General features: G+C 33.0%; 1 protein-coding gene and 1 long non-coding RNA gene across 4 annotated transcripts in view; both read left to right on the top strand.

Annotated features, from left to right (window-relative positions):
- The first annotated feature begins 1,723 nt into the window (after positions 1–1,723).
- The window catches only part of LOC115877565 (multidrug resistance-associated protein 4-like), a 31,410-nt gene continuing 17,133 nt past the window's right edge, over positions 1,724–16,000 (top strand). For 2 of the 3 annotated variants that reach the window (XM_030893809.1, XM_030893808.1), the window contains exons 1-4: positions 1,724–1,926; positions 8,144–8,377; positions 11,363–11,793; positions 13,893–14,049. In XM_030893809.1, the coding sequence (XP_030749669.1) occupies positions 1,847–1,926; positions 8,144–8,377; positions 11,363–11,793; positions 13,893–14,049 (902 nt within the window). In that variant the 5' untranslated portion in view covers positions 1,724–1,846. The remainder of the gene's footprint in view (positions 1,927–8,143; positions 8,378–11,362; positions 11,794–13,892; positions 14,050–16,000) is intronic. The other variant, XM_030893810.1, reaches the window with a different exon arrangement.
- Positions 4,016–5,471, top strand: LOC115877568. The gene is made up of 4 exons (XR_004049366.1): positions 4,016–4,232; positions 4,308–4,466; positions 4,751–4,887; positions 5,183–5,471. It is a non-coding gene; the product is annotated as an uncharacterized LOC115877568 (long non-coding RNA).

Genomic DNA, 16,000 nt, shown 5'->3' with positions numbered 1-16,000 from the left:
TTTATGAGTAAAGATACAAAGATGCCGTTTTTACATAAACATGTAGAATTATATAGGGAATGTCATCGATCGTCATTTCCAAACAAACTGAATGCCGCTTTTTTTTCGATCATACAGTACATACCGTGCTGGCAACTGTTACTTTTGGGTCGGTATTGTATTTATATATGTGGAAGTAAATCGCATAGGGATCTTATTAAGTCGGAGTGAGAGAAATGCGACGTTGTGCTGTTGCGGTGTTGCCGGTACGCCTTTCCCTATCAAGTAAAGTAAAATCACGATGGCAAACCGCTTATTTTTAAAATACTTTTTTTTGAAGGATAACTAGATAAAATCATTAGACATGATTCTGAGCATCTGAAATGGAATTATAAGGATATCGTTAAGGTGTCATTTTATTTATAACGGGAAAACGTCAGTGATCGTGATAATTTAAAAACTCAACTTTTTAACACATAACAGGCCGTAACTCAAGAACCACTTTAAATATTGAAACTTTTTTTTATTTTCAAGATCGGATATTTTACAATATGTTTACATAAGAAAAATTCGATAAGGTTGTTTTTTCCATTCAAAAATTGTAAACAATCCATGCATTTACATTTAGAGCATAGCAATTTTCAGCAATCGTGTACTTTTTTTATTGATAAAGATTTTCACATACTGTCTACAAAGAAAATACAGCCAGAAATATTAGCAAAGTTCTTGAAAAAACTACAATCTATTATTTCTAATAGATTTCGAGATATCGATTTTTGAATTCAGAGTTCTAATAGCGCGACCACTATCGAACACCCACTCAATTCCACTTATTTTTACCAAAAATGCAAGTGTTTCTAGCTTGCACTTAAAAAAATTCAAGGTATAGGGAAAATTATAACGACTCGTTAATAAATAAACAAATTAAGTATCACAAGACGTAATTAAATCGTGAAGCTGAACGCATGACGTACACCTTTCCCTAGAACTTTAAGTACTGACAAAGGTATTGACTGGGTCAACCGGTCAACTGCGACAAATCTGTTATATCCCCTTCCACGTCTCTTAGCGATGTGCACAGTTTCTAGGTTTATTTCATAAGTTTGGCAACGTGTTTACTGTCCTCTCTTTGTTCAGTACATTATAAACGCATTGTACTCTTCTTACATAAGGAAATCTCGACCCAAGACTAACCTTTGCCAGCCCTTAGTATACGTTTTTGAAATTCAGTTCTTTTCAATATTTTTATATTGGAGTTCAAATTTATCAAAAAATCACGAAAAATAGTTTGATAATGACTTACTATGCCCTTTGTGTCTGAACTTTTCAAAAATTACGAATATAACTGACTTGGTGCCAAAATCGAAATATTATATACTTAAAATATATGTTTCGAATATACTACATGTATATAATAATGTTCAGTATAATAAACGTATATACTAAGATTAACGGAAAATAAAGCCCTTTAATATGCGTATATTATACGTTGCATATAAAAAAAGTAATATGAAATACGTATATTATTTATACCTTTAAAAAAATATACGATATTTATACGGATAGTACGTTTATTAAACGTATAATATACTCTTGAACGGTGTTGCTTAGGATGTTTGTTTAATTTTACTTCAAAATTTCCTTTTTAGTGAACTGTTTTTAGGCCACCTTATAAAATATGAAAGATAAATGTTTAAAACTATAAACAATAGAAAAAGTATAAAATAGAGGAATATCCGTTTTCAGTGACTGTGTTTACAGTGATTAATATTATCAATTTAGATGTCCATTTATTGTCGTCGGCGTTAAACAGACAGTAGTTACTATCTTAAGCGTAGCGCGCTGTGTAGTTTTGTGTTAAATAAAAATGAACAGTTCAAACGATTATGGAATTGAGCAATTGCATCCGAGGTATACAGCAAACTGCTTATCCAGATTAACGTTCTTGTAAGTTACATTTACTCTGATCTTTATTATATAACGTTGTTTACACTAAAACGTACTGGTGTGTTTGTTTTTGTGAAATATTCACACGATTGTCTTTAGTGTTTGCGTTTGAATTTTTGATAATCTTAGCAGGAATGTAGTAGGTATTCTATTTATACAGCATTACAGTGGTCTGGCTTAAATAATTTTAGATCGCGATACGTTTTTCTCTCAACTGATGCATTACTATGTAGCGGTATCTATGAGTAATTTTTAATGAAAGTATACCGGTGTGGTACATCGGAACGCCGGGATATAGGAAATATATATTATTTCCCCAGATTATTTTATGCAAAAATTGTATGAGACTTTTTTGAAGAGGCGTTAAAGTTGTACTTTTCTGTAGAATTTCTTTTCATTTGAAATAGTCATTTAAAAGTGATTTGCAAAAATCTACCTTCAAATTAGTATAATTTATAATACGGCCCAGAGAAAGCTACAAATACCAGCAAAAATATGATTGTGTCATTGTCAAATTTGATGTCACATTTTGCATAGATAAATGAAACAAGTTTAGATTAGAAAGTGCCAATAAGGACCTTTGAATAAGAAGACTAAGGAAGGAGCATAATGCTATCCATGTATTCATGCATGGGGGGCGGAAAAAGCACTCTAGGGTGGGGATCCTTGACAGTTCTGTTTGACGATTCATTTGACACATTTGAATTTAATTTGAAATTTTGTGGATTTGTCAGTCTTTACGGAGCTTATTTTATGTTATTTATTATTTATTCTACTACTGATAGTTGCATAAAGGTAGTATATATAGATGGAAATTGTGGCAGAACTTAAATTAACAGTGACACTATCGCGATTTATCGAAAAAGACTCTAAAATAGTTGGTTGTGTAGCGTGCGGTAGATCTCGGCAAAAATTGAATGAAATAATGGAACAACTTTTCGCTAGTAAGTGACTATATAATATACATACGTCTAGTAAACCGATCATTTATAAAATTCACTTAAATTAACTAAATTATATATTTTTCTTGCATTTTAGCTTTTATTTATTACTTGTCAAAGATTAGATGTCAAAGAATTTAGATACGTTAATTTGACTTACCTGCTTCAGTAGCGTATCGGATGTTTGTGTTAATAAATACTTATTATAACTTATCTATTTTTTACAGAATTATATATTTTTATAACAATTTTAATAACTACCAACATTTATTCACAACGTAAAATAAAACAACAACTTATTGAGTCTACCCCACGTCTACCCTACATCATAGTTTTACATTTTTTAAATAAAATTAGAACGACACTGATAAACCGGAATTTAAGTCGGCCATATTTGAGGCCTATCGCGGTGTACCTAAGATTTTTGATATGCTCCTTCCTTAGTCTTCTTAAGGACAATGTAAACATTATTTGGCGCTATTCTTGAAACGGTCGCGACCCAAAGCTTTTGAAAATTTCGGAGCGGTTCGGCTTTTTCCGGAATTATATCGCCAAATATTATTTATTCAAATTTATTATTATCAATACATATATAAAAGCTCAAAGGGTTTTTTTGTTAAATCCATCCCGCCGCGCCGAAACCGTTTCACCAATCTTGATGATTCTTTTTTTAAATGAAAGGTACATACGTCTAGATTTGTGATGAAGTATTTTTATATTGTTTAATGGCTATTTCTTTGTGTAAAACAACTAAATACTAAAACATACCTGAAAAACACCTGCACACAATACCTCCAGAAATAAATTATTTGTCATTGTCAGCGGTGTGTCAGTTAGATATTTGTTGTATGAAACATATACAAACTAAAATATATGGGAAACTGAAATTGAGATTTTTGAAAGGACTTTTTTACCGCAACCAGTTATACACAAATTTATTAGTTCTGTGACGAACCACCGGTCGCGCTTAAGGCGAAAATATTTAGGCAGTTCAAATCAAATCAAGTCAGTTCTAATCAAATAATATGTACCGTCAAAAATCGAAAAAAGTTTTACTGGAATTTTAGTGATTATTTAAACTTTTTATTAAAAACAATGATGGAATCAGGCCGTAAACCCTTTCATAAAGTATGTTGTTCGATGCCGGATTTGTTTTCCAAAAGACATACATTCTCGAAGAACGATCCTACATTATTTCAAAAGTGATATCAAGTGCGAAACCTTAAAATGGAAAATACAACACAGCAAGATATTTAAAAGATTTATAGAGTTTGTGATTTACATTTTTGTAATCAAGATCGTACCTGGAATAAAAAGAGTTTTAGAAGTTAATTCTAAAGTTTTTATATACACCAGTTCATATGGGTAAGTATATGCATTTAGATAAATAAAGAAAGTTTTCAGATATTTTGATCTAATAAAACTAAAATAATCTTTTAGATGATCAACCTACTGGTAATTTGGTGTCCGGTGATGTCGATCCAGGTACAAACCCTGTATTTAAAGACAAACATTTGTTGTAGAACTTGTTGGTGGACCACTCTCTCGTTGGTATTAGACATGTACTGTTACCTGAGATATAAGCAGTAACTGAAAAGGGTAGGTACCTACACCATAGGCCAAATTAATGTCGCAAAATATTCAGTAATGAAGATGAACATTATTTAAAAAAAATATCGTATCAACTTTATAACAAAAAATATTTTAAGTGAGCTGTAAATAAACAAGATATAGCACTGGCTACTTTAATTTGACAGAGAGTGATTCAATTATTAGATATTCCAAAGTTTATTAAAAATGTTAATATGTATTACGAATCCAAACTGAATTGGGTTTATTAAAATTATCGTTTTAGATTTTTTAAATTGTATCTATCATTTTAGAGAAAGGATCAGATAATCCTAATCAGGAATCTTCCAGAGTGCAGATGATGCAGTTTTTGTGAGTGAGGTATAAGGTCTGTCTCTTGTAAGACCTCTTTTAAGAATTTAACCCAGGCAGTTGTTTACAACCAAGTTAGGTAAGAATTAAAAAATATAATAAGTGGAGCATACTACTCAAAAATGTAAATTTGCTTTATTAGCAATTGTTTTTGAATCCTGCTTATTTTTAAAATGCATATAAACACCATAATTATTTCTTATGAAAAATAATGCTTGTGTTAAATTAAAGACTAAGATAAAAAGTTCATAGCCAATTTCTGTTGAGATTTTAGAGCCCTTCAACGGCATCAACTTTTAATTTTTTCCTCCTATAAACCATACTCGAGGTTTTTTTTGATGTGTCACATAATTATACATATTTATTTGTTTTAGATCTCAAGCATAGCAAAGGAATCGTCCAACCTGTGAATTCAGTTTAATTACTGAGATCAAGGATGATGAAACATTCATTATGATTATACAGAGCTACAAAGAGTCATGTTGAGAATCCAAATTATCATAATGAATTGAGACGAGACAACACCTGGGTGGAAATTGAGGAAAAATGCAGATAAAAGGCATTTTTATATTAACGTTATGAATCCAATATTTTTATCAAATCGTCACATAGATAATATTTCTCTACGCATAATACTAAAATTAAAAAGGTCAGGTTAAAACAACTTTAATTATCCGTGCGAAAAACAGTGCTTCGCATGACTTCGGCTTCGGCGGGCTTCGCTCAAGTGCTCATCATGCTTTAAACTTTTGCGAAGCGCCAAAATGTCATTGGATTAATTGCATGTATTTTGATTCTTCGCGTTACTTCGCTTTAATCCGTGGGTCTGCATTTTTATACATAGATACCATTGATCCAATTCACATTTTTTCGCCGCGCTTGGAATAAGTTCGCGACAAAACTTTGTTAGTTGTATTTTATATTATTTAATACTATTGTATTGATTTATAATTATTATTGTATTTATATGAACAAGTTAAGTATAGCAGTGCCGTGCGAGCCTTCGTCTGAAGAAGAAATTTTATTTATTGTATAATTTGTATTATTTACTTTTTTTAATAAAGTTATTACTAATAATAATTATTCAACATATCCACACACACACACACAAAGTTAATTATTTTTATTTTATTAACTATAGCTGTTTTTTCTATCTATTTCATATTTTTTGATGAGGATAAGTTAATTCTAAATAAAACGTCACCTGTTTGAGAGCAATACGATATAATGGAGCGATGTCGTATTTAGAGTAACTTATTCTTATTAAAAAATAGGAAATAGAAGAAAAATCATCTATTTTCTGTACAAAAAAAATAAATTACGTTCCAAGAATTGATAATAGATGGCGCTAGAGTGGACGCAACAATATAGTTACCTGTAGTTAGAATGTAAAGTTTCCTGTAAAATAAAATAAAATTGTATCATAAGTTGTGTAACGACCCGATGCATGGCGCCACTGAATTCTCCAACAGACGGTATCATTTCAGTTTCCTATATATTTTAGTTTGTATATGGTATGAAAATCTGGTTTAGAAGAATGAAGTTCTACAGAAAGAATTAGAAGAGATTTTTGAAATTCATCAACCAAATGGGTAAAGTTAGTAAAAATGTATATAAACCTTCGTGACCTCTGGATTATACACATAAAAATTTGCAAAAACGATCATTTAAAAGACATGAGTTAATTATTTGGACAAAGCGAATTTATGAAATTCATACTCTTAGGGAGTAGAATAGAAAATGAAATTTTGATGTACAAAAATGCATTACTATAACATCTAGAAGTTTAAAATTTTATACAAGGGTTTATTTAGTAACATCATCAATAATATGAACGAAATATTTCTTCTTCAAATCATCCTTCTAGGAATAAAAAATAACGTATAAATAGTGTATTAATGCTTTTGAAAAATAAAAAAAAAATCAGGGGAGTATATCAAGAAAAGCAACAATTGAAAACTTCAAAAATTTAATTGAAAAAAAAAAGTAGTACAGTTTATATGGGACGATTCGAGGTGCAACGCGAACGTAGTCGCGGGAAAAAGCTAGTTTTATTTTAATTTTATAAATAAAATACAGTGTGTTGCATACAAGAAACTTTATTTTATGTAAGGACATGTATGAAATACCTATGAAATATTGGAAATCAACGTTATGCCGCGATCCACGATGGTTTTTGCAGTTCATAGTTCATAACACAGCTTTTAAGTTTTTAATGCCACTTTTTCACAATTATCACGGGTTTGAGTAAATAAAACTTAACTTAAACTCACAAGATAGCAATAATTAGTTTGAAAATGGACACTTTAAACATTTTTCGGTATTTTTTCAATGAGAGCGCTTTAAATTTTGAAAGATTTAATAATTTTTGAAGATTTTGACTTTGACAACAGAAAATTATTTCTGTTTTTGTTAGCGGTTGTTCTTAGCAACCGTTATAGCAGCGCCAGATCGCGTACAACGGTCGCGACCCAAAACAATTTCGCGACCTATAATTTTGTCGGGCAATCTTAGATCCCAATCTAAATTTATTTCCTTTATCTATGACATTTTGTTTACAAAAATTTGAAGGTACCAAACAGGGTAATTTTGTATAAAATAATTATAAATTTCGCAACTTCTGTACAAGTTACGATGGTTAAACGACATTTTGCTGGAAATAATATTCCCGCTGTGTTAGATTTGTTCGCAGCTCAATCTCTGGAAAGGCCATATCGAATAAGTCAACAGTTTAAAGAATAAACCGGATGTTTAAAACTAAAGGACTAAGGTATTAAACACATGGAAGTGTGAAGACAGAAATAATTGAACAGGAAGAAAATAACAATGATTTGAATATTCTTCATGTTGAAGAAAAGACAGACATTGATTCTCGTTTATTGGGGATACAGTAGGAAAAAACCACAGGGTCTTTCGCCGAACAACTTCTTCCGGTGGAGTATTTATATAGGTATATTAAATACAAACATTTAGATGGACTGACAACGACACCTCTGTGTTACCTCTGCTCAAGATTCTCACCTTAACAGTTTTGTATTGTGAGGCGTGAATTTCTCAATCATTTGGGGTATTTTTTGTCTGTGAATAGGGAATTATGTAAACATTTTATTAATTAGTATAGTTTAATAAAGTTCCTTGTATTACAAATATTTCGATTATCCCTTGAATTGTTGTGGATGTATGTGGCATGAGCCCCAAAATCTATCAAAATTTACATGGGATTTCCTATGTCCCGCGTTCCGATGCACCACACGGTATACATTCATTACAAAAATCGGAATAATATTATTTTTAAAGATGTTCCTAGTAAACATATTAATAATTTAATATTTCAGCTACACATTAAATATTTTTAAGAAGATTTATAAGAAGGCAATCAAAGAAGATGGCTTACATCAAATACCTGACAGCTTTAAATCGCAAAAGCTTGGCCAAGAATTGGAAAGGATCATAAATAGTGATATCAAAATTCACAATAATCTCTCACTATATAGAGTTCTTTGGAAATTTATTGGAATAAAATATCTATTTATTGGAATTATGCAATTGATCGCAAGATCAATATCTGTGTAAGTAGTTGAGAATTTCTCAGTTACTTTGTTGAATATTTTAGTCTCTACGATGCTACAGCTCTACTTAACTGACCAAATGGGTAAAGTACTCATTTCTACTAAGGGCTGGCAAAGGATAGTCTTGGGTCGAGATTTCCGTATGTAAGAAGAGATACATTTTACAATACGTTTTATAATGTACCTACCGAACAAAGAGAGAACAGTAAACACGTTGCCAAATGCATGAAATAAACCGAGAAACTGTGCACATATTAGCTTTGTTCGTTTTCTTGTTATTACCGATTCTGAACCGTCCTAGAACTGTGATGCGTATGCGCAGAAGGAAATATTAAGACATTATTTCATTTGCGCATGCGCTGCAGGGTTCTAGGACGGTTCAAAATCGGTAATAACAGGAACCCGAAAAAAGCTATTGCTAAGAGACGTGGAAGGGGATATAGCAGATATGTCGCAGTCGAGCGGTCGACCCAATCAGTACCTCTCTCAGTACTTAAAGTTCTAGGGAAAGGTGTACATCATGCGTTCAGCTTCATGATTTAATTACGTTTCGTGATACATTATTATTTGTTTATTTATTAACGAGTCGTTGTAATTTTCCCTATATCTTGAAACATTTTAAGTGCATGTTAGAAACACTTGCATTTTTGGTAATAATAAGTGGAATTGAGTTGGTGTTCGACAGTGGACCCGCTATTAGAACTTTGAATTCAAAAATCGATATCTCGAAATCTGTAGATTGTAGTTTTTTGAAAAACTTTCTTAATATTTCTGCTATATTTTCTTCGCAGACAATATGTGAAAATTTTTATAAATAAAACAATATGGACACCCTAACGATATCTTTATAATTCTATTTCAGATGATCAGAAACATAGGTATCTAATAATTTTATCTAGTTATCTTTTCGAAAAAAAGTTTAAAAATAAGCGGTTTGCGATCGTGATTTTACTTTACTTGATAGGGGAAGGCGTACCGGCAACGCCGCAACAGCACACCGTCGCATTTCTCTCACTCCGACTTAGTAAGCTCCCTATACGATTTACTGCCGCACATGTAAATACCGACCCAAAAGTAACAGTTGCCAGCACGGTATACTTTGGTTTTCAAATTTTTCGCTTTTGGTGCACTCCTGGAAAGTGAATGTTTTTTTTTGGTTTATATTTGGTTGATTCCAGGGCTATTATTTGTGTCCTATAAAAGTTCATATACAGGGTGTTTCAAAAAACATGTGCCATCTCTCGTGGGGAGATTCCTCACGTAAAAATAAGATTTATTTTTCACATCAACATAGGCCCGATTCTGCTTTGTTTCCTAGCTACAGTGTGTTAAAGTCTTAATATTTATTCGATTTATTATACTTTTCTTCCAAGTACTTTGAGCGTTTTGAATGAAATGTTGAGGGTAAAAGTTATTATAAATGCTACATATTTTAAAGCTAATAAAGTGTCGCCATATTCATCAGGGACGTGCATATGGGTTATCACTGGAATATTTGTCTAAAAAAAGCATGTACGCCACTGACTTTTTTTTCTTTTGTTAGCGGAATAGTGTAAGCTATTTAATGCCGATTAAAAGTTGTCTCTTGATATTTTGTCGATTTCGGCCTCCTTGATGAGATAAAGGCAATTTTATTAATTTGCCTTGGTCCAAGTCTAATAGCAACCTTTAAAAAATATTATCATTAACTTGAGAAAGTTTTAAATAAGTACTCATTGATTTTTCATCAAAAAATATGACAAACGTTTCTATAAACATGGGTATGAAAATGCATAGTTTTAGAGATACAGGATGTTAAAACTTTTTTGGTGGGACCGAAACATGTCTGCAACAACTAAAAAGAGACTTGGAAGAACATTGGTAGAGTCTAGAGTCAGTTCTTTGCTATGGTTAAGAGCTATGAACTCTGAGTGCAGACGCGAAGCGCAAAATCCAAGTTGTTGAAATGGACTACCTTAGAAGAAGTGCAGGTATATCTAGGATGGAAAAAAAATCAAACATCGAGGTCAGGCGTATCATGAATGCATCGGAGGAAACAGTACTAGATCGAATCGAAAAATCCAGCTTAAAATGGTTTGGACATGTTCTGCGTATGCCGGAGAACAGGTGGCCAAAAAAAAGTTTTTCTCCCCAGGGCAGAAGCGAGGTAGACCTAGAAAATCCTGGGACGGAACGGTTACGGAAGCAATGGAAGCTCGTAACCTAAAAGCTGATGACGCTCTAAATCGAGATGTGTGGCGTAGGGTAACGGGAAGGCAGCAATAGGCTGTAGTTGGAAATGAGTATTAAATACTTAAACCAAATCCCGTTTATATATATCTTCATAAACATTGCTAGGTTAATAAAATGGCCTCTCTCTAAATTCATTACTGCTAGGAATTAATAGACAGACGTCCGATCCAGAGGAACCTTACTTTTCAAATAGAATTTAATTTGCAATTGCACTTTTTATTGTCTAACGATTTCAAAACAGCTTTAATTATATATTAATTAAAAAAACTAATTTTAAATGTTTTAAAATTAGGTTTTTTGTAATTATCTTAAATACCATAATTTTATTATTTGAAATTGCTGTATGTTGGACTTATAGTAATAATAACTAATAATAATTTTAAAAAATAGGTGGTCATCTTTTGACAAGTTTATATTAGTTTATTAATTGTAGTAAACATTATGTTGTGTGTGTTTGTGAATACTTTGTATGTAATTTTGGGATTATATTTGTTTTTTTAGCATTGAAATATGTAGCACTTATAGTAATTTTTACATTCAAAATGTCATTCAAATCACTAAAAGTACGTGGAAGAAAATTATAATAAATCGAAAAATGATTAAGATTTTAACACCCTGTAGTTAGGAAACAAAGCAGAATCGGACCTATGTTAATATGAAAAATAAACCTTATTTTTACGTGAGGAATCTCCCCACGAGAGATGGCACATTTTTTTTCGAAACACTCTGTATTTAATTTGTATTTCTTTGTAGGATCACAATACCATTCTACGTAGGAAAACTAGTATCATATTTTGTACCTGCCCAAACACGCATCACAAAACAGGAAGCCATTATCCACGCTAGTCTAGTCATCGGCCTTAACATCTTCAACTACTTCTACTTACACAACTATCTTCTGTTAATCTCAGCTCTAAGTATTAAAGTACGCGCGGCATTCTGCTCGGTGATTTACAGAAAATCGCTGAAACTGTCGCCGGCGTCGCTTTTGAAAACGCCACCCGGTAAAATAACTACTTTGATTCAAAAAGATGTTCGAACCGTACAGGAAATGGTTCGTCTAGCGAATGACGTTTGGATTGGTCTGGTGCAAGCTTTGATCGTGTGCGCGTGCGTATATTGGAAGATTGGAGTGGCGGCTGTAGTTGGATGTGGAACGTTTCTTGCTATTCTACCGTTGCAAAGTAAGTTTTAAATATGTTTTTTTCTGTTAATGTGACTTCATGTGTAATGTGTCTAAAACACATGCAGTAGCAGTCCTCAAATTTATAGTATGTCCTCGGATCGTCTATATAAAAGGAAACACTTTTTAATTATAAACAATTTCAGAAAGATGCTTTATAAAAATGTTTGGTATGTAAAATTATAAACATATTATAAAAAAAATCTAGTAGTAGCCTCTAGTAGTGCAATCAGGCTAAGAGAAACTGGTTGCTGGACCGAGATTACTACTACTACTGTCATTACTCGCTGACGAGTATTTGACACGCATCAGAAGGTGGTTACTCAAGGCGTTTTCTTTTATGAGCTTTTCTGTGACTGAAAAGCCCGATACGTGATGTTATCTATCTTCCGCACTCCGGACATTCAAAAATCTCATTACTTTGTTGCCTCTTTACTTTTTGGTTGTCGTTATTAACTGAGTTTACAACTCTCCTCCAATGCGTTCTATTGTGCGCTGCTTCCCCCCACTGATGCTGCATACTTATCCCCTTTAAGTTTTCATGGAAAACATTTTTGTATCTTTTGAGTTGTCCATCCGGTTTCCTTTTACCCTCTATAAGTACACCGTAAAGAAGAGATTTCGGTAGACAGTTTTCTTGCATCCTGCATACGTGGCCAGCCCATCCAGCTGGACGGAGAAATTCTACAGACACAGCAGTATTCTTGGAAGATTACCGAAGGATATTGTTGCTGAACCATCAGACTATCTGATACCTAGGTTTGGAACTTGGCAAGAACTTTCTAGTCAGAATTACAACCAGAAAGGAATGGGAGACTCACAAACTACTGAAGGAATTTGATATTGCGCTATTTATGACGGATCCAAGATGGATTCAGGTGTAGGTTCGAGGATGTTTTCGAAAGAAACTTGGTTCTCTTGGCATTGCAAGGTCTTACCGGCTTCCGGATAGATCAAGTTTTTTCCAGGCAGAGATACTTGCCATTTGGAAGGCCTGCGAATGGCTGAGCGGGGAGACACCTTATGGGCGCAAAACTTCAATAATCACTCACAGCCAAGCAGCCATGTCGGCGCCTGAACTCATCTACCATATCCTCCAAAATAGTAAAAAAGCTTACGACAAGTTATCCTACATGGCAAGTAGGCATGATATAACCTTACTTTGGGTTTCAGGCCACAGGAACATCGAAGGGAAATAACGCGCTGATGAACTTGAGCTAGATGCATCAGAGGAAGTTTTTACCACTCTCAATACCATAATAAAGACATTTACCGCCATTTTCTGTCATGGTAAATAGTAGATGGAAAACTTTAAGCACCTGCAGGACAGCCAGGAAAACTTGGCCCAAATACGACCTTAAGAAATCGGGAGAGCTCATAACTAAGTCGCGTAAGGATACCGCCAGGCTTACGACGGTATATACGAGACACTGGCCAATTGGCCAACATGCGGCGAGAATGAGCATCCCTTTTAACGAAGTTTGCCGAAGCTGCAAGAACTCGAAGGAAGGGGAAACGATCCCCTTTTCGATTCCGGCTTTGTATAGGATCTGTAACCGTTTCGTTTGTAGTTGCAGCTTTGTAAATCTTGAAGATGTTGCCGGGAAGAGCATAACGGAAGTCACCCGTTACCTTAATGCCACCGAATAGTTATAAACAATTAACATTCCAACTTTTTCATCCCTAGGGTTCTCAGAGTGAGTGGTATCAAAACGGCAATTCTGCTAATTGGAATTCAGCAAGCGGTCGGCACTCACCACTTCAACTAACCAACCAAGCATACAAAAATTCTAATTTTAATTTATAAGAAAGGCAGCAAAGAAGAGATCAGAAACTACAGGCCATAATAAGCCAACTACCCATAACATACAAGATATTCACAAAAATAATAAACAACAAAATACAAAATACACTAGATGCTGCACTAATAAAATTTTCTAATGTTTTTAAAAATAAACAAAATATATTATTTTTATTTACCCTTTTGAGGGCTGTAACTTCCTCGGGAAGCACTTTAGGGCATATTATGTATAATAATAAAGTAGTAGTCAGTTAATAATAAAAACTCATTAAATTAATGAATTATTCTTAAATTTTTAGTTTTAATTGGGAAAAAAGCATCTTCATATAGAACCCAAATTGGAAGAAGTAGTGATGAAAGGCTCCAGCTCACTAAAGAAATTTTTGCTGCAATAGAAATAATAAAGATGTATACTTGGGAAATTATATTTGGAAGAAAAGTCGAAGAAGCTAGGAGGTATTTTTTAGTAGTTATAGAGGGCTGTAAATGAATAAGTGGAAAAATATGAAGTCAATTTTGTTTTCTAACTTACTACTATCATTTTTAGCCCTTATAATCCTAGGCGGAAGCCTAACATGATTGGTTCTCTTAATATCTCCCGTTAGAGAGAAAATAGAAAGTTGCGGTTTGGGCTGATATTTTGGAAATTTTGTGCTTTTGGAAATGCATTTTATACAGTTATAGTATAAAAAGAAACATAACATGCTATTTAAAGTTTTTATGCAAAACCACAATATCTGTTATGAAAAAATATACGGAAACAAAATTTATACTGGAGATTATTAAGAAAGAAAAGCTCTTAGTTTGTTTAAATCAGCTAACCTAAACCAGAGTTATCCTTATTTTAATAAAAGCAAGTTTAACCTTCCCCCACCACTTTATTTCAAAATACGCTATATCAAAAAAATTACAAATTTCCCATTGATTACAAATAGCAATATTTCAAATATCTCTTCACCTGCATATTTTTGAGAAAAATCCTGTTATCTGATTGGCCATTGCAGATGCACCCCCTAGACCTAGACACTTTTTGAACTTGAAAATCATTTCCAGCGATTTCTCTTGGCCGATTTAATTATTAGAATTTGTTTCCTAAAACTATACCGTTGATTGACGAAATAAAAAGATGTGCAACCTTATGGGCGATTTCGTGGCACAAAATCTGCCCGAGATTTAGTTTAGCTTTGAGCCGCTGAGCGCTGATAGTCGTTTACAGCATCAGTACAGAATTCTGTACTGTAGTTCTGTTTTTAGTCTACAGAGTGGATGGTTGCCGTAGACAGTGTTGCCAGGACTACGGATTAATCCGTAGATTTACAGATTTTAGGTGCAATGCATTAATAATACGGATTTTCTATCATTAAAGAATTTAATATAATATTATATGATTAAACAAAGATTGGCGTCAGAGTTGACTTGGGGAGATCGCTATTATTTCAAATGTAAAATATTATGGTAAATGTAAATAGTGGTCATTTCCAAGATAACTAAATAACTTTTTTCGATTATATAAAATATTGAGTACCTGTAAAAGAATTTTTATTTTTGTTGTTTATTCTATGTTGAACACGAATACATTTTCAATACAAAAACGCGGATTTTTCATCCAAAGATATTCTCGTCAAACGTATTACAGATATTATTCGTTTTAATATGGCAACACTGTCGCTTTCAGTTCCACACCGTCACAGAATATCTAGCTACGCAACAGAAGCCTCGTTACATGTATAAAATTGTAGGTAGCAAAAGGAGACAGGCTTTAAAAGTCTGTCTCCAAATCAGATATTTTGATGTGGTAGTTTCGCTACTTAATAATAGAGGGCAATAAATTTAAAAGAAAACAGTTTTCTACAAACAAAATTTAAAAAGAATTTTGTGCAGTGTTGCCATTGTGTAATTCATATCGTAATACTTCCTGATAAAGCTTACCTTCAAATTTGCTACATCATTTAAACATATTAAAATAGATCAGAGCTGTTTTTTTCAGTTTGCCATGTTAGATGGAATTAAATCTTATGAGCTAAATTACAATCACTTCCTGACGTTTGATTGTATAATTGAATCCTGAATTTTCATTGTAATTCGGCGACAATATAATAAGTATTGTTCTACTATTATTATAGTTCTACCACTTCCTGACGTTCGATTGTGTTCATACCAAGTTCATATCGTAAAATCGGGAAAAAACGGCGTTAGCGATAGCTATGAAATGAATATCGCTGTCATTTTATATGTAAATTTATATGGGAAATGTCATCGATCGTCCTTTTCCAGCCAACTGGACGCCGTTTTTTTCAGAAGCATATCAAGTGATACCATAATATAGTACTATACTACGATACATGGCGTTCGATTGGGCTTAAACTTGGTATACTATATCTTCAATGACATTGTAATATTGTGGTAT

The sequence above is a fragment of the Sitophilus oryzae genome, unplaced genomic scaffold, assembly GCF_002938485.1.
Source record: "Sitophilus oryzae breed Bouriz unplaced genomic scaffold, Soryzae_2.0 scaffold_1494_pilon_pilon, whole genome shotgun sequence".
Lineage (NCBI taxonomy): Eukaryota > Metazoa > Arthropoda > Insecta > Coleoptera > Curculionidae > Sitophilus > Sitophilus oryzae.
Note: the sequence above shows the minus strand (reverse complement) of the source record. Positions and strands in the feature narration are given on the sequence as shown.